Source organism: Pristiophorus japonicus, chromosome 22, assembly GCF_044704955.1.
Source record: "Pristiophorus japonicus isolate sPriJap1 chromosome 22, sPriJap1.hap1, whole genome shotgun sequence".
Taxonomy (NCBI): Eukaryota; Metazoa; Chordata; class Chondrichthyes; family Pristiophoridae; genus Pristiophorus; species Pristiophorus japonicus.
Genome location: NC_091998.1, coordinates 44,521,953 through 44,545,635, shown reverse-complemented (window position 1 = coordinate 44,545,635; position 23,683 = coordinate 44,521,953). Strand labels below are relative to the sequence as shown.

Below are 23,683 nucleotides of genomic sequence, written 5' to 3'. Positions count from 1 at the left end.
AAATGCAAGTCTTTCTTTTCTCTTCTGATGGGTTTAAATCCCGATGGGATGGCTGCATGACTGATGCAGAAATCCTAAATTGAAGCAGGAAGACCTGTAAGCATCTGACGCCTCTGAAAGGCGTCCTTTAACTTTGCATGTGGCCCAAGAGTAGTCAAAAGCAATACCGCGGATGCTGGAATCTGAAATAAAAACAGAAAATGCTCGAAATGTGAGGCAGCGTCTGTGGAGAGAGAAACACAAAGATAAAAGGTTTTTTCCAGTTCTGACAAAGATCATCGGCCTGAAAACGTATTTTTCTCACTCCGCAGATGCTGATTAGACAAAAGATGCTAAAGCAAAATACTGCTGGAATAAAAACAGAAAATGCTGGCAATCTCAGGCAGCATCTTTGGAGAGGAAACAGAGTTAACGTTTAGGGGTTGATGACAGATGCTGAGATTAATAATATTCGGCGAAAGTTGCTGCTCAAGACAAAATGTTTTGGCCACTGTTTGCAAGGCAACCTGTGCACTCGAGCGCTGATTGACAGTTCGCCGCGCGCGGCCCGGGGAGGCAGGAATCACCGCGCGCTCGGCAGCAGCGACCGGAGCTTTGCCGCCGAGGCCTAGTTTCCTTTACCCGCCCGTGTCCACGCCCGGGCCCATCTCACTGACCTGCGGCCTCTGCAATCCCCTTCGGCCGATGCCGTTTATCCCTCCCCAGGGATTCGCGGAGCACTTTTCCCACCCCACCGCCCCCGCGGGGTGCCGATTTCCTCGGTGGGGGAGGGGGGAAGCCGTTTGTGTTGTTCACTTGGCGGCGTCCGTTGCTGTCATCCAAATTCAAAACCTCCCGCGGCTCGACTGTGCGCACGCGCGGCTCGCCCGGCAGACTGCCCTTCTGCGTGTGTGTGTGTGTGTGTGTGTGAAGAATTTCCTGTCAAAATCCTACATTTCATTGTAGTAATTTGAAAAAGTGTCCCCCATGGATCTACCCCTCCACAATGTAATCTATAGTAAATATTATCAGATTTAGCTTTTTTTCATTCCATTTATTTTATATTTTTTTAACCACAGCAACTTTTGTTTCTATAGCGCCTTTAATGTAGCGAAACATTTCGAGGAGCTTCACAGAAGCGACTGTCAAACAAAATTTCACACCGAGCCACGCAAGGAGAGATATTAGGGCAAACGACCAAAAGCTTGGTGAAAGAGGTAGGTTTTAAGGAGCGTCTTAAAAGGAGGAAAGAGGCGGAGAGGTTTAGGGAGGGAATTCTAGAGCTTCGGGCTTTGGCAACTGAAGGCACGACCACCAATGATGGAGCGATTAAAATGGGGGATGCTCAAATGGCCAGAATTAGAGGAGCACAGATATATCCTGGCGTGCTGGAGGAGATTACAGAGCTAGGGAGGGGCGAGGCTATGGTGCGATTTGTAAACAAGGAGTTTTAAAATAAAGGCGTTGCTTAACCGGGAGCCAACGTAGGTCAGTGAACGCAGGGGTGAATGGGACTTGGTGCACGTTATGTAACATTTCTAAATCTCTGGCATTAAATTGACAGCGAGACGATTCTTTTAAAACAATTCGGAATAGTTTATTAACAACACACATGCACATCTAGCAACAGTCGTAGTTACCCTACAGATTTACCTTAGTTACAACAGAGATACGATGAGGTTATAATAAAAAGCGATATACTTTATTTCCCTCTGGCTGGCTGAACACACGGTCTGCTGGTCTTTGAGTGGAAGGTTTTGCCGTGTGTCCAGGAGAGAAGAGAGAGACTAGTTCCTGGTTTGCGTTTTTATATTCCTTAAATTCATTGTTCCTCAGAAAGCCCCAGGATTGGATCTTGGTTCTAGGGCAGTTCCTTATTGGCTCTCCTCACACATGTGGCTGTCTGGACTGGTCCAGCCATCTCTTGATTAGATTAAGTTAATGGCTTTCCAATTAAGACAATACATAAACAGGCCATGCTGGAAGCTGTATAATCTACACTTTTAACATTTATACATACACAGAATCAATGTTATCATTAATAAACACTTTTATTCTTACAGTTAGGACATGGGCAGCCGAGTTTTGGATGATCTCAAGTTTACGTAGGGTAGAGCGTGGGAGGCCAGCCAAGAGTGTGTTGAAATAGTCAAGTCTAGGAGTAATAACGGCAAGGATGAAGGTTTCAGCAGCGGATGAGCTGATGCGGGGCGGAGATAGGCGATGATACAGAGCTGGAAATAGGCGGTCTTGGTTATGCCGTGGATATGTTGGCAAATGCTCATTTCAGCATCAAATATGACACCAAGGTTGCGAATAGTGTGGTTCAGCCTCAGATACATGCTAGGGAGAGGGATGGAGTCAGTGGCTTGGGAACCGAGTTTGTGGAGGGGACCTTAAACAATATCCAAGCTTGCGCAAATGACATTTAAGGAGGGACAGTAAATAGTGCAGATGGGGTTGTTGTGCAGTTTCACCAGAATTATACTGGGGATTAAATTCTAAGGACAGATTGCATAAACTTGTCTTGGATTCCCTTGAGTATAGCAGGTGGAGGCATGATCTGATTGAGATATTTAAAATGTTAATAGGATTTGTTAGAGTAGATACGGATAAACTACTTCCTCTGGTGGGGGAAATCAAAAACAAAGATTAGAGCCAGGCCATTCAGGAGCAAAATCGGGAAACACGTTTTCACACACAGGGTAGTAGAAATTTGGAACTCTCTTTTCCAAAACACGGTAGTGCTGATACAATTGGAGCTTTGAAGAATAAGAGATTTTTGTTCGATAAGGGTATCAAGGGATATGGAGCAAAGGCAGGAAAGTGGAATTGAGATGCAGTTCAGCCGTGATCTAATTTAATGCCGGAATAAGCCATGGCCTATTCCTGTTCCTAATGTTCCTCAGTTTCTTCAGTCTTTTCTTATAAATCGGGCCCTTGACACTATTAATCTGTCTGCAGCTCTTTTCTGCACTTAATCCAGTGCCTGAATGTCTCCCTCATTTCTCAGCTACCAGAATTGGACACAGTACTGAAAGGGCAGTATGACTACAGCATTGTATAGTTTGATCACAAATCCCTGACTTGTATTCTACTGTTTTGGCTATGTAGTTCAACATTCTACTTTCTCTGAACCAAGTAACCGAGCCAAACTCGGTTACACTAGCAATGTAAATTTATCCATTTCACACAATTGATAACTCATAGGAGCGAGAGTGCCAGATTTACTGTAGAATATGGACTTTTTTATGCAGTGTCAGCTGTGCCTCTGAATCAGAAGGTTGCAGGTTCAAGTCCTTGAGCACAAAAATCTAGGCTGCCTCTCCAGTGCAGTGCTGAGGGAGTGCTGCACTGTCAGAGGTGTCGTCTTTCGGATGAGATGTTAAACCGAGGCGCCCGTCTGCTCTCTCAGATGGATATAAAAGATCCCATGGCACTATTTCGAAGAAGAGCAGGGGAGTTCTTCCTGGTGTCCTGGGATCCCTCAATCAACATAACAAAAACAGATTATCTTGTCATTCTCACATCGCTGTTTGTGGGAGCTTACTGTGCGCAAATTGGCTGCTGCATTTCCCACATTTCAGCAGTGACTACACTTAAAAAATACTTCATTGGCTGCAAAGCATTTTGAGACATCCGGTGGTCGTGAAAGGTGCTGTACAAATGCAAGTCTTTCTTTATGAACTTACCACTGGGAATTGCCTCAAGTCTGCAGAGAGACATTGGGCCCAAGTTTCCATATGATTTGCGCCTGATTTTTAGGAGCAACTGGTGGAGAACGGACTATCTTAGAAATCGCAATTCTCCACATTTTTTTTTCTGCAGTTCTAGTCAGGTAGAACAGTTCTACTTTGGAACAGAATTTTTTCTTCAAAAGGGGGCGTGTCCGGCCACTGACGCCTGATTTCAAAGTTTCCACAGAGAAAACGTACTCCAAACTAAGTTAGAATGGAGCAAGTGAAGATTTTTGTAGAACTGAAAAAACCTGTTCTACTCATTAAAAAATCAGGCGCAGGTTACAAATTAGGCGTCCAGAACGAGGTGGGGGGGGAAGGGAACTCATTAAATTCTACAATAAATCCTTATTTATACTTCTACAAATATTATACAAATAAATCCAACCTGAATAAACATTTATAAGCCAAGAAAAGATTAAATAAACCATCTTCCTACCTGTGTGAAAGTGCTTCAGGCACGGAGAATGTTGCAGGCGTTCGTTCCCGCGGGGAGGGGGGGAAGGAAACAGCCGTTTCGTTCCCGCGGAGGGGAGGGGGGAAGGAGACAGTGAGAAGGCTGCAAGTGCTGATGTGCTGATGGCAATGTGCTTTTATTAAAAAATGTTCAAAAATTAAACAGCTACAAAGAACTACAAAAATGGCCGAGTGCCAATGTTTTTTTCACACTGAGCATGCGCGAACGCTCTAATGCGCACGCGCAGCGTTGCCGGCAGGAAAAAAACTAATTTAAATAGTACCCGCCCCCTCCCACTTACGAAATCGGCGCCGCGCCAGGCAGACAAGGAGCTGCAGAACGCTCCAGAATTGCGAGGTTTTTTTTAGGCGCTGTTTTAAGCGCGAAAAACGGGCGCCCAGCTCGGAGAGGCGCCCGTTTTTTATCGTGTGGAAACTTGGGCCCATTGATTCTGTCAATCTCAGCTGAAACGGAGTTCCCAGTGGAAAAAGGCAGTGTGCTAACCCACTGAGCCATCCGCACTCTCATTTCATAAGAACATAAGAAATAGGAGCAGGAGTAGACCATTGGCCTCTGCAGCCTGCTCCGCCATTTAATAAGATCATGGCTGATCTGATCTTGGGCTCAGCTCCCCTTCCCTGCCCGCTCCCCATAACCCTTCACTCCCTTTTTGTTCAAAAATCGGTCTATCTCCACCTTAAATATATTCAATGACACAGCCTCCACAGCTCTCTGGGGCAGAGAAATCCATAGATTTACGACCCTCTAAGAAAATAAATTTCTCCTCATCTCAGTTCTAAATGGGCGACGACTTATTCTTAAACTATGCCCCCAGTTCTAGATTCCCCCACAACTGGAAACATCCTCTCTGCATCTACCCTGTCGAGCCCCCTCAGTATCATGTTTCAATAAGATCACATTCATTCTTCTAAACTCCAATGAGTATAGGCCCAACCTGCTCAACCTTTCTTAATAAAGACAACCCCTTCCTCTCAGGAATCAACTTAGTGAACCTTCTCTGAACTGCCTCCAATGCAAGTATATCCCTGCTTAAATAAAACTGTGCGCATTACTATAGGTGTGGTCTCACCAATACCCTGTACAGTTGTAGCAGGACTTCCCTGCTTTTATACTCCATCCTCCTTGCTATAAAGGCCAACATTCCATTTGCGTTCCTGATTACTTGCTGTACTTGCATACTAACTTTTTGTGTTTCATGCACAAGAACCCCAGTTCCCTCTATACTGCAGCATTTAGTAATCTTTCACCAGTTAAATAACAATTTGCTTTTTTATTTTTCCTGCCAAAGTGGATAACCTCACACTTTACCACATTATACTCCATCTGACAAATGTTTGCCCACTCACTTAGCCTTTGCAGATTCTTTGTGTCCTCCTCACAACTTGCTTTCTCACCCATCTTTGTATCATCAGCAAACTTGGCTGCATTACACTTGTTCTGTTCATCCAAGTCATTAATATAGATTGTAAATAGTTGCGGCCGCAGCACCAGTCCCTGTGGCATCCCACTAGTTACCGTTTGCCAATCGAAAAATAACCCATTTATCCCTACTCTCTGGTCTCTGTTAGTTAGCCAATCCTCTATCAATGCTAATTTATTACCCTCAAACCCCTGAGCTCTTATCTCGTGCTGTAACCTTTTATGTGGCACCTTATCGAATGCCTTCTGGAAATCCAAAGAACTCCAGCAGATTTGTCAAACATGATTTCCCTTTCATAATACCATGCTGACTCTGCTTGACTGTATTATGCTTTTCCAAACATCCTGCTACTACTTCCTTAATAATGGACTCAAGCATTTTCCCAATGACAGATGTTAGGCTAACTGGTCTATAGTTTCCTGCTTTCTGTCTCCCTCCTTTTTTAAATAGGGGCGTTACATTTGAGGTTTTCCAATCCACTGGGACCTCTCCAGAATCCAGGAAATTTTAGAAGATTTCAACCAATCTCTACAGCCACTTCTTTTAAGACCCTAGGATGCAGGCCATCAGGTCCAAGGGACTTTCCACCTTTAGTCTCATTAGTTTGCCTAGTACTTTTTCTTTAATGTTAGGGTGATTGTTTTAAGTTCCCCACCTCCCTGTAGACCCTTGATAATCTATTATTGGGATGTTTTTAGTATCTTCTACCGTGAAGACCGATACAAAATATTTGTTCAAAGTCTCTGCCATTTCCCTGTTCCCCATTATTAATTCCCCAATCTCATCCTTTAAGGGACCAACATTTACTTTAACTACTCTCTTCCTTTTTATATATCTGTTTTTATATTTCTTGCTAGTTTACTCTCATAATCCATCTTCTCTCTTATTTTTTTAGTCCTTTGCTGATTTTTAAAAATATCACAATTCTCTGACCTCCCACTAATATTGGCAACATTATATGCCATTGTTTTTAATTTAATAATTCCTTAATTAGCCACGAATGGTTCTCCTTTCTCTTAAAGTCTTTCCTTCTCACTGGGATATATTTTTGTTGAGAGTTATGAAATATTTCCTTAAATGTCTGCCACTGCTTATCAACCGTCTTACTCTTTAATCTATTTTCCCAGTCCACTTTAGCCAACTGCTTTCATACCTTTGTAATCACCTTTAAGATCAGGGCACTGGTTTGAGACCCAATTTTCTCACCCTCCAACTGAATTTGAAATTCAGCCATGCCATGATCACTCTTTCCTAATCTTTCTTTTGATTAGAAAGATTAAATTAAAAATGGTGTAAAATTCCATGGCGATTTCACATCCTTTAGATTTACTATGGAATCTCATCTGTCCTGCAAAATAAATGCATGGAGCTATAAGTTAGCATCATTCCTCTGTTGCTGAAGTGTGGTGAGTGCTGCAGTGCACAAAATGGCAATAGTATAATTGCCTTTATTATAACAGGAGTGGAGTTCAAGAGAAATAAATCTTACTGCAATTATATAGGGTCTTGGTGAGACTACACCTGGAATACTGTGTACAGTTTTAGTCTCCTTACCTAAGGAAGGATATACTTGCCTTCGAGGGAATGCAATGAAGGTTCACCAGACTGATTCCTGGAATTGCTGGGTGGGGGGGGGAGATTGTCCTATGAGGAGAGATTGACTAGACTAGGCCTATATTCCCTGCCGTTAAGAATAATGAGAGGTGATCTTATTGAAACGTGTAAAATTCTTAAGCAGTTTGACAGGTTGGATGCTCGGAGGATGTTTCCCCTAGCTGGGGAGTCTAGAACTAGGGGGTCACAGTCTCATAATAAGGGGTCGACCATTTAGAACTGAGATGAGGTGAAATGTCTTTACTTAGAGGATTGTGGGTCTTTGTAATTCTCTACCCTAGAGGGCTGTGGATGTTCAGTCATTGAGTATATTCAAGACAGAAATCAATAAGATTTTTAGATACCTGTACTAAGTGAACCAAGGGATATGGGGAAAGTACAGGAAGGTGGAGTCGAGGTAGATCAGCCATGATCTTATTGAATGGCAGAGTAGGCTTGAGGAGCCAAATGGCCTACTCATGCTCCTATATCGTATGTGCTCACCATCTAGTGGTGATGGATGTACAGTTTGCACATTGCAGTATTTGAATTACACTAGCACTCTCTAGTGGCGACTTGTGAAAAAGCCAGCTTGGTACATAGATTTATGGAACTATGCTCCACTGGGGCCTCTGCATACAAGGCTTAACACCGCAGGGACTGGAGTGTATAGTGGACACTGGTAATAATATTTTTAAGTTTATGTTTTTATTGTTAAGTTCTTTATTAATTGTGTCTCTTTAGAAGACACTCATGTATGGTTTTTGGTTGATGACATTGGGGCAACACCATGTCTCCTTATTAGTTATTTTAGAAAAGGCATACGAGTATCACATAAGAAGCATGTGTGTGTTAGAGCAGAAACTCCCAAGAGGGTGAATGGACACAGAATGAGTGGTTGCTGTGTGAGGAGTGGAAGGATATTGCCAGGGTAGCTGTCTGGCCTGTTAGCATTAAAGAGAACATAAAAAGTAGGAGCAGGAGTAGGCTTTACGAGCCCACTCCACCATTCAATAAGATCATGGCTGATCATTGACCTCAACTCCACTTTCCCACCCGATCTCCAAATCCCTTGATTCTCCTAGAGCCCAAAAATCTATCTATCTTAGCCTTGAATATACTCAAAGACCCAGCATCCTCTGGGGCAGAGAATTCCAAAGTTTTGCAATCCTCCGAGTGAAGAAATCCTTCTTCATCTCAGTCTTAAGTGGCCTACCCCTTATCCTGAGACTATGCCCCTGATTCTAGACATTCCAGCCCGGGGAAACAACCTCTCAGCATCTACCATGTCAATCCCCCTCAGAATCTTGTATGTTTCAATCAGATCACCTCTCATTCTTCTAAACACCAGAGTATAGGCCCATTCTGCACAATCATTCATCATAGGACAGCCCTCTCATCCCAAGAATCAATCTAGCCTCCAAGACAAGTATATCCTTCCTTAGTTAAGGAGACCAAAACTGTGCACAGTATTCCATGGGTGGTCTTACCAACATCCTGTATAATTGTAGCAAGACTTCCTTACTCATATACTCCAACCCCCTTGCAATAAACATTCCAGTTTCCTTCCTTATTGCTTGCTGTATCTACATCCTAGCTTTCTTGCATGAGGACACCCAAATCTCTGAGCACCAATATTTAAAATTTTAGCACTATTTAAAAATATTCTGTTGTTCTATTCTTCCTACCAAAGTGAATAACCTCACATTTCCCTGCATTAAGGAGTAAGTCATATAGGACCGAGATGAGGAGAAACTTTTTCACCCAGAGAGTGGTGAACTTGTGGAATTCTCTACCACAGAAAGTTGTTGAGTCCTGTTCGTTGGATATATTCAAGAGGGAGTTAGATGTGGCCCTTACGGCTAAGGGGATCAGGGGGTATGGAGAGAAGGCGGGAGTGGGGTACTGAAGTTGCATAATCAGCCATGATCATATTGAATGGCCTGCTCCTGCACCTATTTTCTATGATTCTGTTATACACCATCTGCCACCTTACTGCCCACTCATGTAGTCTATATCCCTTTACAGACTCTCTGTTCTCACAGCTTACTGTCCTACCTAGCTTTGTATCATCAGAAAACTTGGATACATTACACTCAGTCCCTTCATCTAGGTCATTAATATAGATTGTAAATAGCTGAGGACCCAGCACTGATTCTTGCGGCATCCCACTAGTTACAGCCTGCCAACCTGAAGAAGACCCGTTTATCCCTACTCTCTGTTTTCTGTCTGTTAACCAATTTATCCATGCTACTATATTACCCCCAACTCCATGAGCCCTTATCTTGTGTAATAACCTTTTATGTGTCACCTTATTGAATCCCTTTTGGAAATCCAAATATATTACATCCACTAGTTCCCCTTTGTATACCCTGCTAGTTACATCCTCAAAAAACATGATTTCCCTTTCATAAAACCATGTTGACTCTGCCTAATCATGTTATGATTTTCTAAGTACCCTGATACCACTTCCTTAACAATAAATTCCAGCATTTTCCCGATGACTGTTATCAGGCTAACTGGCCTGTAGTTCCCTGTTTTCTGTCTCCTTTCTTGATTAGCAGTGTTACATTTGCTACCTTCCAATCCGCTGGGACCGTTCTAGAATCTCGGGAATTTTGGAGGATCAAAACCAATGCATCCACCTCTTTTGAAACCCTAAGATGTAGGCTGTCGGGTCCAGGGGATTTGTCGGCTTTTAGTCCCATTCGTTCTCTAGTACTTTTTCTCTACTGACATTATTTACAGTAAGTTCCTCACCCTCATTAGACTCTTGGTTCCCCCCATTTTTGGTATGCTTTTTGTGTCTTCTGCTGTGAAGACAGATATACGTTTCTGCCATTTTCTTATTCCCCATAATAATTTCTCCAGTCTCAGCCTCTAAGGGACCAGTGTTTGCTACTCTCTTCCTTTTTAAAGAGAGAAAATCAGGTGCTGCCTCGCATCTGAGCAGCAAAGGAAAAGACTTAGAATCCACCTGCACACAGAGCTGTGAATGTGACATAATAATCCCATGTAGTGGCCGGGGGGGCGAGGTGGAAAGCAAGGATGTGGAGAAAGCAGGTTGGAATTCATAGGATTTGCAGGAAATGGCTTGCTCTGTGGGGACAAGTTGCTACTAAAAATACCTCCTTCTGAGACTCGCTCATGTAAACACTGAAAGAGGTACGATAATTGGTTTGAAAAATATTTACTTTTTTTATAGACTGAACCAACTGTAGCTAAATATGTCGCATTTCTTAGAATTTATTGTAACCTAAAATTACATATGAGCCAATCAGCTGCAAGAAATTTGTGTGACACTGCCACGGTGTGACATAATGGACAGGATTTACATATGTCTCAATTATATATAAATACTAGCAGATCTCTCAAGGCATTAGTCACAGTACGTCGGGTGATTATGGTGCTTTATAAGGACGGAAACGTTATAAAAAACATATTTATTTAGTGCCTTATCACATCCGCAGCACGTCGCATCCAATTAATTACTTTTGATGTCACTGTTATCTGGATAAATACAGCTCCTAGTGTGCACAGCAAGATCCCAATAGAGGAATGAGCAGTTCATTTGTTTTTGGGTTGTGTTGGCCATACCAAGCAACCCACAACGTATTGCCTGCTGCTAAGGTGCGATTATACCCCTATAAAGGTCACAATGTCTAATTGCTGTTAAGTAAGCACTGGGTGAGTTCATTCAGTTTAATTGCTATTCAGGCTGCAGGTCAGAATCCTGCATATGTTTTGACTTTTTGACAGAAAATTGAGTGCGACACTTGAAATGTGTGCTCGGCCCACCATTTTTTATTACATTACTAGCAAATGTCGCGCAGTATTGCTCACAGTAAGTCAGAGAATGTGTCACTTTATACAGACAGGGATATACCACGTAAATCACAATGTATTATTCATCTGATAACATAACATTTGTCCCTTTTAGACTACACAGTTGATGAGTAAAGGCTCTGGGAGTTCCCATTTGGATATCTGTCATCGTGGTCTCACCAAGCACTCAAGGCATTTCAAACCATTTCAGAAATATTCAAATGCAGTCTGGATAGGTGCACAATCATCTGGGGACCACAGCTATACAATGAAGGCAAGTCAACACTATGCACCTGTATGGGAATGTACATGTTACCCACCCAGCAGTACAGGGTGAAGTTGCTCCTTTCTATTTTGAGCGGGCCGGCCCAATGAGTAGATCGGGTAAACAAATTCATACAGGAAGGATTTCAGAATATGGTTGCAAAGTCAATTACATTTAAAAGAAAATTAGATGTACAGGAAAAGATTGGAGTATACAGCTCTGATATAATACTAGCTTTGACAGAGACACAGTAGAACAAAGGGTGTCCTCTGCTGAAACCTATCTGATTCTTTAAATTATTAATGTTACATATCAAATACAATTAAACGCACACGTCCCAAATGCCAAGCACAACTGCAATGATATCTCCTTAAAGGATGCCGAAGTTCCTTTGGAGTATACATCATTGGCCCAAAATGTATTGCTCTTGCCCTACTGCTGTTATGTACAGTGGAGGTTGTGGGAACTGACACATTCCCATGTGCTAAGAAGATTGAGGATGTGAACTCTGTTAGAAAATATAAAAATGTTTATTCATTATAAAACAAGAGTATATAATAGAATAGACATCACCCTATTATACACATTACACAGGAACACTGCAATTTTAAAAATGATCCTGGATGAAGGCCCAAGGCCTTGTACAAAATATCACCACGGTTGAAAAGATATTATTTTTTAAGTTGCTAAATTGCAAAGAAGGAAAGACTGAGAAAGGTAAATAGTTCCACAGTTTTGAGGCTTTTGAAAGGATAAGGGTTGCAGATTGTGTGAATTTTCATTTCAGTTCAGTGAGGAAACGAGGAATTAGGGTGTTGTAGTTTGAACAAAGGAAAGTTCAGCAGGAGTATTGACTGAATTAATATAAACAAAGTGGAGACAAGAAAGGCAGCAACAGGCTGGATGGCGAGAGGGATCACCGGTCAAAAGGGCAAACTCTCTTGCACGTTGTCCAGGAGTATGAGAGGTTTGGAAGAGCCTGACACAAATATGGAGACTGCCCCAAGCCTTGGATGGAGTTGGGCTTTAAGATTAAATCAGCCCCACCTCCATTCCTACAAGCCGTGCAGCTCCGAGGCCTTTGGCTCATCACCATCCCACGGGGAACGCATCCACTCAACCTTCAAGCTTGTACTCGCTGATTTAAGGAGAGAAAAACATCTGGTTGACAACCAGTCCCTCCCTCATTTTAAAATCCTCACGATGCCCTTGCACAATTGTCATCTTTCTTTCAGAATACACCCTCACTCACCCATGAACAACAGAAATGTGGAAATCTAGTGAGAAAATCTACAAGCAAGCTCTGCTCAGTTTCCTATGGTAAAGTCTTAAGTTTAATTTGTAGTTCAAATCTTTGCAATAAAGTTTCACACGTAATAAATTGTGGTTAGGGTTATGAAGACGACAGTCCCGCACCAAATAAAGGATTGACCTATTGTAGTAGTCTGACGATCGACCTTATTTGTGCAGTACATTCGTGATGATCTCCTGGTCACTACATCATGATTTCTACATGGCAGTGAGCAAGAATTAGAAGTTTGGATTTATTTTTTTGCTCGGTAATGTGTCTCAGTCAGCTGATATTTAACCCATATCTACCGTCGCACCAAAGCACTGACTCGTCGCTCTATTTACTCCTTTGCAAGTTCATCTGGAATGACTAGGCCACTCACTGCCAGCTCATCCCATTTGGAATGGCGAGGCCAGCTCATGATCTGAGAAACAAAGGAAATCCTCAGTCACACAGTTCCTTTCAACATCTTTGCAACTTCCAAGATGTCCGAATGGGTGAATGTCATAAATGTTCCCCGAGGGCAGGAGGTGAAAGCAGAGAGCCTCAGTGCATCTGCCACCAAAAAAAACCACCCACATCACCCTGGGGCGAATATGTGACCATAAAACGCCATCAGATATGTTTGGGCTATGTATTAAAGAAGAACAGAAATGAGTGGGATGTAAATAACACATCTATTAGCAGGGCTGTAAATATTACATATCTGTTAAATAATTCTGCTCCCAACCCAGGAGCAAAGGCTCAGTTTTCAATCAGCTGACTGTATTATCTTTAATGCATTCCATCATTAACGGACCCATGTCTCTTAGTAGTTTTTGATATTCCATTAGTGCCTGACTGTAAGAATCACGCTGTGTCACAAAGGACCGGAAGAGGTTTATAGGCTCGGCATACAGAAGCATTTCCGGGATTCCAATTTGCTTAGGAAAGGTCTGATTCCCAATCATAAATCGGTGGAGCCGTTTTTCATCCAAGCATTTTCCAAGGTACTTCAAAATGTCTCTGAGCCTATGTTCCAGGTGACATTCGTGCCAGTTTGAGTACGGCTGACTTAACAACAGATGCATAAGTACAGTCTTAAAAAGGTAGGACCCAAGAACGATCCGCTGGTCTGGAGCGCTGCGCAGCTTTTCAGTTAGAAAGATCAATATTTGAAGGCACTTGAGGTGACAGCTGTTTTTGGGCACACTTTTTGCCATGATTTTCAGAAATCGATATTCGCAGACAGCACAGGATATGTGCCAGTAGGTAGTGGACAGCACAGTATTCTTGGCGTAATCGGAAAAGTTGGACACGAGGTAAACGTCTGAATCCTTCAGCCTCACAGCAGGGAAGACTTTAATGTAGATGTTTCGTCCCGACTGATACTCAACTTTCAAACCGCAGCAACCAGTGATATTATGGAAGGAAAGTTGAAAATCGTACTTATGACAAACCTTGCTCCAGGATTTTGCCAGTGCAACCCTGAACCATTTCAGGACTTTCTTGTAGTCCAAATACCATTCAGAGCACACGATAGAAGCCAGGCAATTGGCACGAACATCAGCTTCAAACCTTTTGCTGTGAATAAGGCAGAGAACATCTCCTTCGAGTTCAGTGTTTTTACACAGGCAGCCCAAGTCAGTGCTGCTAGGTGTTACCATAACAATCCGGCCATAACTTTGCTTATCAGGTGGGATGTCACAGCAACAGATCTCCGGTTTAAAGCAATATTCATCCTGAAGATAAATCGGAACCAAAATATCATACACCGAGGGCGTCTTGCAGCCCCATCTCTCAAACTGACTCCCAATGCCCACACAGTCTTCAAGGATCAGCTCAGAATCCCATTGGCAAAGGGTTCTACAGGCTTCCAAGAGATTGTCCACAAAGCTTTCAACAAATTCGCTCGTCTGCAGCGGCTCTTGACTCCCATTCTGAATACATGTGTCGTAAAATTGATCCAGCACACATTTGTCAGGAATATTCAAAATGTTGCTATAAATTCGTTGAGGAAATTCATTTTCCTTTTCTCCTTCCTCTTCTTCCTCGCTGTTATAGTTGTGTGGTATCTGGGGCCAAGTGTCCTGTCTCCACAGTTCCACGAACAGAATTGTGACCATTAGGAGAATATTCCAGGTGTTCCAATCTATCTGCAATGTGTTTTCTGCTCTTACGTTGTTATTAACCTTCATTTCATGCTCGCTATTAGTTTTCTCATCCACTTCTTTCTGGAGGCGCTCCATTTCCAGCTTGTAGTGGTCCTCCTGCTCCTTCATTCTTGACTGGACCTCTTCACTCTCAACTTCATCACTCAGCAGGCGGGGGTGGTATAAGCTCCCCGTGATCACCAGGAGGCACACGCTGAAAAGCCCCAATAGTGCTGGCATCCTATGAACAACAAGCAAGAGAACAGATGTTCAGAAGATGTGTGTGTCATTCACAGTGGCAACTGCATTAGTACATCTATCAGAGGCTGTGCTCCCGTTGTGAGACCTTGCAAGCCTTTCAATAATTCATCCTCTGTCACTGTTTTATAATATATACAGCTGCCTTTCCTATCCTAATAATTGCTCCAAGCTGTCTCATAGGAGTTGATAAGTGGGCAGCAATTAATGAACATTGGGCCAGTGTAGAGACTCACCCACCGACCATACATAGTCAGAAATTGTGGACACCCATTAAACATAGGAGCAGGAGTAAGCCCTTGAGCCCCTCGAGCCTGTTCCGCTATTCAATGAGATCGTGGACCGTCTGCGACCTAACTTAAAATATTCAAAAGGGAATTAGATTTGGCCCTTATGGCTAAAGGGATCAAGGGTTATGGAGAGAAAACAGGAATGGGGTACTGAAGTTGCATGATCAGCCATGATCATACTGAATGGTGGTGCAGGCTCAAAGGACTGAATGGCCTACTCCTGCACCTATTTTTTATGTTTCTATACCCTCCTTTGGTCAATATTCCTTAATACCTTTGGTTAACAAAAATCTATCGATCTCAGATTTAAAATTAACTAATCTAGCATCAACTGTCGTTTGCGGATGACAGTTCCAAACTTCTACCACCCTGTGTGTGTAGAAGTGTTTCCTAATTTCACTCCTGAAAAGTCAGGCTCTAATTTTTAGATTGTGCCCAAATAGCAGAAATAGTTTCTCTCTATCTACTCTATCTGTTCCCCCTAATATCTTGAAAACTTTGATCACATCACCCCTTAACCTTCTAAATTCTAGCAAATACAACCCTAATTTGTGTAATCTTTCCTCGTAACTTAACCTTTGGAGTCCGGGTATCATTCTGGTAAACCTACGCTGCAGTAAAAATTAATGGCTGGAAAATCATAGATGGCACGCCCAATTTCCTGATCTGCACTGGTAGCGCAAATGCAGGAAAATCATCCCTAAAATGCCAAGGACTGTATAAGTATAAATATACCACAACACCGAGTGTGCAAATACTCTCTTTTCTAGCAAACCCGAGAAGATTCAGAATCCAGTTTGTACACAATGAGCAGATCCCACTGAATCTGGAGCAACCTGGTTTTTAATTTATAATTGAAGTGCCAAAGCTCACAGCGCAGGATACCAAGGTTGGAAAGAAGATGTCGTGATTAGGTAATGCCAAGCTTGAACTTTAAAAGCCTGTAGTTTACATGAGGAATGGAAAACTGGGAGTGGTGAGGAGCTCAACAACTGTGAATTCTTGGGAAGGAGTGAGTTAGGGTAGAAACACTACATGAATCTTGATTTCAAAAACATGAGAATGTAGGGGAGGAGGAAGATAGAAGGCAGGATATCTAGGAACAAGAAAGGACATGGAAGAGACCTAACCAGAGAACTACCAATAAAATAGACCAGAATGGTTGCAATGGAGGAGTTGGGAGGTGGGGGGGCAGCAAGAAGGATCACCAGACTAACAACAGGCATACGAACAATGATGGACAGGAAATGACCATTTGGTCCATCCAGCCTGTCCCAAACAGATTGAATGGACAGGAAAAGACCCACTGTCCCAAACAGGCTGGATGCATTGTCATCACAATATACACACTCGCCACCCCACCCGAAAGCTATGTGATCTCTTATGGGAAGGTAAAAAATCAGATTAAAAACTCAGGCCAATTGGAAAGGGGATCTGTAAAATTCCTCTCTAACACTCCAGGTGATCAAAACTAGTTTTAAGAGACCACTCTGATCCTGATTAATGTTACACATACCTACCTTTTGTAGGAGGTGAAACAGGTCTAGCTCTCACTTGAAGGACTACTCTGGGTAAAGAACCACCTCGACATATCATATAGTTCTGGCCTTACATGACCTCTGGTCCTCTCCAACCAACTTAGTTGAAACAAGCTGTCTACACAAACAAAATTTATTCTCTTCATCATCTTATAAACCTCGATCAAATCATCCCTTAACACAGAGAAGTGTGAAGTGATACATTTTGGTAGGAAGAATGAGGAGAAGCAATATGAACTAAATGGATCAATTTTAAAAGGGGCGAAGGAACAGAGAGACCTGTGGATGTATGTACACCAATCTTTGAAGTGCGCAGGGCCAATTGAGAAGGCTGTTAAAAAAGCATATGAGATCTGTGGCTTTATTAATAGAGGAATAGAGTACAAAAGCAAGGAAGTTATGCTAAACATTTATAAAATACTGGTTAGGTCACAGCTGGAGTATTGTGTTCAATTTTGGACACACACTTTAGGAAGGATGTGAAGGCCTTGGAAAGGGTGCAGGTGAGATTTACTAGAATGGTTCCAGGGATGAAGGACTTCAGTTACGTGGAGAGACTGAGAAGCTGGGGTTGTTCTTCTTAGAGGAGAGAAGGTTAAGAAGAGATTTGATAGAGATGTTCAAAATCATGAATGGTTTTGTAGAGTAAATAACGATTTCCAGTGGCAGAAAGATCAGTAACCAGAGGACATAGATTTAATATGATTGGCAAAAGAACCAGAGGCGACATGAGGAAACTTTAAAAAAATAATACGCAGTAAGTTGTTGTGATCTGGAATGCACTGCCTGAAACGGTGGTGGAAGCAGATTCAATGACAAGGTTATGAGGAAAGAGCGGGGGAGTGGGATTAATTAGATAGCTCTACCAAAGAGCTGACACAAGTACAATGGATCAAATCCTTATGTGCTGCATCATTATATGATTCTATGAAGTCTGCGCTTCTCTAAAGTGAAGAGTCTCAGCTCTTTTAGGCTGTCTTGATAAGCAAGATGCTTCAAACTGGGAATTAACCTAGCTATCCTCCTCTGCACCCTTTCCAAAGCCTCAATATCATCCACCACAGGAGACCATCAAAACTGGACACAGTATTCTAACTGAGGCCGAGTGCAAGGACAAAATAGTATGCTTTGTTTTATAGTCAAATTTCCTATATAAATATATCCTAGTACCCTATTTGCTCTAGCAATCGCTTTACGGTATTGGTCATGAACCTTGAGATCTTTTATGCACTAAAACGCCCAGATCTCCCTCTCTTTCTCCACCGCTTTAGTACTTTCCCCTGAAGGTTATACCATGGCAGCATTCACCCTGCCCACATGCATAACTGCACTTTTCTAAGTTAAAGATCATTTGCCAGTCCCGAGCCCAATAACACAGCACATCTAGATCTGCCTCTAGTAGTCGAACATCGTCAACAGCCTTTACTCTCACACATATCTTACTATCATCAGCAAACTTGCAGATCGTTCCCCCAACACCCACATCTAGATCATTAATAATAGTAAACAGCAACGGTCCTAACACGATCCCTGCGGGACAGCATTGGTGACCGGACTCCAAGCAGATCCAAATCGACCTACAACCATATTTGTCTACGGGCTTTCAGCCAGTTCACAATCCAGTGCAGTAGACTGCCACTAATACACGAGCGTTTTATCTTGTAGAAAAGCCCCATATGTGGTACCATGTCAAAAGCCTCATGGACGTTTAGGTAGACAATATCTACCAGGTTTTCCTCATCCATTATCTTAGTGACTTGTTCAAAAAATACAAATCAAATTTATAAGACAGGACGTCCTTTATTTTTTGAAGCCATGTTGGGTGTCCTTAATATTTCCCTTTTTATCCAAGTAATCATGGGCCGAACATTGCGGCCTCGCTGGGTGCGTACAAAGTGCGCGCACACCCGGCGAGGCCTTACAAAAGCCGGTTCTCTGTACGCGATGTGCATGCATCGAGAACCAGCTTTTCCGATCTGTCAAAATTTCTTTAGACAGATCCTACACTTCGCCGCAGGAAGGACATCCGCAGGGCAGAGATTGGGCTATTTACCCAACTCCTGCCCAGCGAATGTCCTTCAAACTCTTACGCCTGGTAAAAGCAGGCGCATAACTCACTTTTACCAGCTTAAGTGTTTTAAAACATAGAAAAATTAAATGTAATCACTAATTTTTATATTAAAAACCCTGTCCATTAAGGTAAGTTTATTTTTAACCCTATTAAAATAAAACATTTTCTAAAACATTGAATTATATTCAATTTCAATTAATTTTAAATATGCTAATTGTTTTTTTTAATTTATTGCACTGTGTTTCTTGTTTTAGGGTTTTTTTCTCATTGATATTAATGGGAGCTCGTACAAACGGCGTTCCCATTATTATCAATGAGAATAGTGATTGGTGGCCCAGACCTACGTGATTCCAGCATATGCGTACATACCTCGAAGACCTGTTACCGTGCGCTGCGCAACAAATGAAGGCCTCCGACTGGAATCTTGCGTTCCTCCGGGACCACCAGGTATTTTCGTAGATTTTTTTTCGGGTTGGAGGTGTTCGTCCGAAGGAAGCCTCCGACTGCAATTTTCGGCCCAGATATTGCATCCCTAATGATTCCTTCCAGCTTTTTCCCTATTACTGACATCAAACTTTCAATAAAAATGTGTTCATGGGATGTGGGCATCACTGGCAAGGCCAGCATTTATTGCCCATTCCTAATTTCCCTTGAGAAGTGAGCCGCCTTCTTGAACCAATGCTGGAGAAGGTGAGTATACTTTATTATAACGGTTTGGTACATTTCAGAAGACAGTTAATAGTTAACCACATTGCTGTGGGTCTGGAGTCACATATAGGCCAGACCAGGTAAGGACAGCAGATTTCCTTCCCTAAAGGACATTAGTGAACCAGATGGGTTTTTACCGGTAGTAATCTGGTAGTTTCATGGTCACCATTGCTAAAACTAGCATTTTATTCCAGATTTATTTCAATTGTATTTAAATTCCCCAGCTGACGTGGTGAGATTTGAATTAATGTCTCCGGATCAATAGTCCAGGCTTCTGGATTACTAGACAAGTAATATTACCACTAATGGGCCTATAGTTACCCAGATCCGTCTTACCCCCTTTTTTAAAAAAGATTGGGACTACATTAGCCTCCTTTCAGTCTAAGGGAACAGTCCGAGAGTCCAGCGAGCTATTAAAGAGCTAAGTCAAGGGGCTCACACAGCCCCTGTCCCATCTCCCCGAAAATCCTTGGGTGGATTTCATCCAGAGAGGTTGCCATATCTATTTTAAGCTTGCTAATTGTATTTATCTAAGTATCAAGTAGGTTAATATTAAATGTATTAATAATATCACTGAATTCTGACAGTCAAGCATTATCTTAAAGAGTGAAGACCGATGTAAAGTGCTCATTTAGTATGTCCGGCATAACCAGTGAGTCCTTAGTAACCAGTCCTCAAGTATTCTTCAATGGCCCAATACAGTCTTTGACCGTTTTCTGACTCGTCACATAACTGAAAAAGCTTTTCCCATTACTTCCATAATTATCTGCTGTCCTCTTTTCCATTATCCTTTTAGCTGATCTAATAGTGGCCTTAGTTTTCTTTAGCTATTCCCGCTTTCTGTTTTGTTGTGTATTATATGACTTTAATTTGTAGAAATATTTATGTTTACATCTCATTTGTCTTTGTACATGAACAGTCAGCCACCTTGGCTTTTTCGTACCACACTCTCTTTTGACTTTAGGCACATTTTTGTTGTCCATATTTTTTTTAAATTTTGTTCTTAAAGACTTCCCATTTATATTCTGCATTGGTTTCATCACCAGCTAAACATTTTCTTATGTCTTGTCCAGGAGAGCAAGAGAGGTGTTACAGGAGTTTAGGTATCCCCAGCATTCAAAGGCACTTTCATGACAACATCTCTGATCACCAGTATCCCGGCACTCACTTGGACGTGAATCCTATTACAAGAGTTGGAATCATTCTATTGTCACAAAAGGACACTGTAAAAAAGGTAGAATAAGCTCTGATAAAGTCAGTATTGTATCCTAAAAAGGATGGATGTTGATGAAAGAATGTTGAAAAGAAATGTTGGAGCAACAGCCACTAAACAAGGGAGGCCTACTTTACCTATTTTTGAAAAGAAGTACAAAAGGTTGGGAAGAAGCATTGCATGAAGACCAAGAATGCTTGAAACTGGGGAAAAGCAAACTAGTGAACTATGTAGGCTTTCAAGGAAGCGAGAGTGTGGGAAATCCTGCCAATATCATAACTTTTATGTTCCTTGATCATATTCTAAAGAAAAAAGGGCATAGTCCTCCAGGATAAGGCAAACTCACCAGTGTTTTCCAATACAAATTGCTGACAAGTGTAGCTACAGCAACATCATTATAGCCACAAGCATTAATTTTAGTAGAAAACACCTTACATACAATCACGGACACAGGTACATGTACTTCCCATGTATATTTACTTAAACATTTACCACCATTCAGTAATCAAGGAAGAAAATCAGTCTCAATCAAAAAGCACTCGCACACTGCTTTTTATCTTACCATTTTACCAGCAAACACACAAATAGGTTAAAGTACACAGTGCCAATGAGTATTGAAATCACAACCCAAGGACAGTGTCTTTTACTCATTTTTAATCAGAAATGACTAGCGACATTTGGATTTCCAACTGACCACATGTGGCGGATGCACAATACACAAGGCAACAGAATGAAAATTGCTGCTTCAACTGTAGGTCATTGAACCCTAGACTGGGGCAAGTGTGAATCCCAGCATAGGAGCTATTTGAAGTGAGGTGGAATGAGGTGAGGTTGAGGGAAGAGAAGAAGGAATTGATAAAGGTGAACCCTCGCCCAAATTGGTACAGAGTTTACTGGTGGAGAGGGGTACTGCAGGAGTTGTGAAATCCCCTCCGTGTCTTTCCATTTCTGCACGGAGGGGGATTCCTCTACGGGCTGCTCGTGCACACCCTCCATTTTGTCATCCGGACACGTCTTGGTGCACTATCTTGCCATCCGGAGGAGGCGGGGGTCCCCAAGGAGGGCTCTCTATGCGGGAGTCCTCCCTTTATCTATTGGGGACTTGGCCTGGAGGGTGTTGCACGAGTTTAAGTGGGTTTAAGGACTCCCGCATTTTCTGCGGAGGAGTCCGTGTTCCATATATACGTCGAGCGGGAGAGGTTGCAGCTCCCCTTCCACTATTTGTAGGGGCTGCTTCTCGATTAGTGGTTCCAGTTCAGTCCCTCAGTCCTGATTTTTGGTCACCTGGGGTGGGGGTGCACGGGGAGCGGGCAAGTCGGAGGACCTCCCCGTAGGACTGGGCCTGGCCACGGTGGCCATCAACAGGTCCAGGCAGCGGGCGGTCAAGGGTGTCATTCGGCCCGACTGCCTGCCTGCCTCACTTCCGCGGCTATGTTTACACCCTAGAGATGGAGCACGCTGTGTCCACCGGCACGCTCGAGGTCTTTAGCGACCGGTGGGACTGGAGTGAATTATCACAACAGGAAATAGAATTTTGATTTAATTTGTTAAAGGTTTCTTTAAACTTTTTTTTGTTAATTTACAGGTCTTATGGGTAAAAAAAAAGGGGCACATATTTGACTTTTAATTGCCAACATTTAAAAAAGTCAGCAGGAGTTGTTCAAAGGGTGTTGGGTCTAGCAGGGAGGAATGTAAATGTGCTGGAGGTGGTTCTAAGTAACAGAAACTAAAGTTTCAGGTTTTTCTGCAGGAGGAGGAGCTCTAACTGGGTGGGGGGGAAGGGGGAACATATGCAGCCTGGGACTTGGCTTTAAGGGAGCCTGATGAAGCGCTCTTGTGTTGCGGCGGGCTCCACTGCCTCTTACCTGGTCACTCGTGGCCCCGATGCCCCGCTTCACATGATGCTGGGGGCTCCCTGCTCGGCACGGGCGGCGCTGCTTGGTTCACGCTGCCATATCTGGCCAGCGCCGTCTCCGCCTCTGGCCGCGCCGTTGAGGCGGGACAATACCTCCCTGTGACGCCAACACCCAGCTGGGGGTGGGAGATCCCGGCCAAAACCTCCCCCATATACCTTCTGGGTTACTGGAGCGCCGCTGTAAGCTTTGCTGGTTTCGCATCGTTCGGAGAGTCAGCAGTGTGTTAATGCGAGCGGTACTTCTGCGTTGGAAATTAACATTTGGGCAACATAATGATGGCTGCACTCTTGCTTCTCCTCTTAGGCTGCAGCTCTTTCCCCGGGCTGCTGACGGTGCAAATCAACCAGAGACCCATTATTGGTAAGTAGTCACTCTGGTATTCAGGGGGGATAGGAGTGCCCTGCCAGGGTCTTGTCTTGCCTGGTCCATGCCCTGTTAGCATTCCCCCTCGACTTACTTCCTTTAGGCGTTAACTTCCTCTTTCTCACAATAGTTGACTTGGCAAAAGCAGTCTCCCCCAACTTTGTATGGCCAGGACACCGGGCATAAGTCTTCTTCGAAATAGTGCCATGGGATCTTTTCCGTCCACTTGAGAGGGCCGTGTTTTTAACGTCTCGTCCGAGTTTCAGTTTCCACATGTGCATTGATGACACCCAGCTCTACCTCACTACCACTTCTCCCGACTCCTCCACGGTCTCTAAATTGTCAGACCTGCTTGTCCAACATCCAGTTGTGGGTGAGCAGAAATATTCTCCAATTGAATATTGGGAAGACCAAAGTCATTGTTTTCGGTCCCTGCCACGAACTCTGTTCCCTAGGCACTGACTCCATCCATCTCACCAACTTTTGTCTGAGGCAGAAGCAAACTGTTCACAACTGTGATATCTTCACAGAGCACAGCTCCTAACATGGCAGGCAGCTCTCTCGGAAGCCTCCGGAATCTGCCTGGTTCTGTTTATTATTAACTAT

The 23,683-nt window shown here is 43.0% G+C and overlaps 3 protein-coding genes and 1 long non-coding RNA gene across 14 annotated transcripts in view; 2 read left to right on the top strand and 2 right to left on the bottom strand.

Annotated features, from left to right (window-relative positions):
• Positions 1 to 894, bottom strand: part of ncaph (non-SMC condensin I complex, subunit H) — a 28,351-nt gene extending 27,457 nt beyond the window's left edge. For both annotated transcript variants that reach the window (XM_070866054.1, XM_070866055.1), the window contains exon 1: positions 657 to 894. The gene's annotated coding sequence lies outside the window, so the exon portion shown is untranslated. The remainder of the gene's footprint in view (positions 1 to 656) is intronic.
• LOC139234999 (uncharacterized) lies at positions 604 to 20,814 on the top strand. 2 transcript variants are annotated; one of them, XR_011588399.1, is made up of 4 exons: positions 604 to 987; positions 1,077 to 1,196; positions 11,148 to 11,306; positions 12,533 to 13,272. It is a non-coding gene; the product is annotated as an uncharacterized lncRNA (long non-coding RNA). The 2 variants fall into 2 exon arrangements; XR_011588398.1 differs by lacking the exon at positions 12,533 to 13,272 and adding an exon at positions 20,659 to 20,814 and having other exon boundaries at positions 610 to 987.
• On the bottom strand, positions 10,945 to 22,844 carry LOC139234996 (inositol 1,4,5-trisphosphate receptor-interacting protein-like). The gene is made up of 2 exons (XM_070866056.1): positions 22,664 to 22,844; positions 10,945 to 14,961 (listed from the first exon to the last, which is right to left on the bottom strand). The coding sequence occupies exon 2, from the start codon at positions 14,958 to 14,960 to the stop codon at positions 13,344 to 13,346; it is 1,617 nt and encodes a 538-aa protein (XP_070722157.1). The 5' UTR covers position 14,961; positions 22,664 to 22,844; the 3' UTR covers positions 10,945 to 13,343.
• Positions 22,653 to 23,683, top strand: part of LOC139234997 (gamma-glutamyl hydrolase) — a 43,202-nt gene continuing 42,171 nt past the window's right edge. For 8 of the 9 annotated variants that reach the window (XR_011588395.1, XR_011588396.1, XR_011588397.1 and 5 more), the window contains exon 1: positions 22,653 to 23,074. Coding sequence is in view for 3 of the 9 variants with exons in the window: in XM_070866059.1 (XP_070722160.1) it covers positions 22,987 to 23,074 (88 nt within the window). In the remaining 6 variants the exon portion in view is untranslated. The remainder of the gene's footprint in view (positions 23,075 to 23,683) is intronic. The other variant, XM_070866058.1, reaches the window with a different exon arrangement.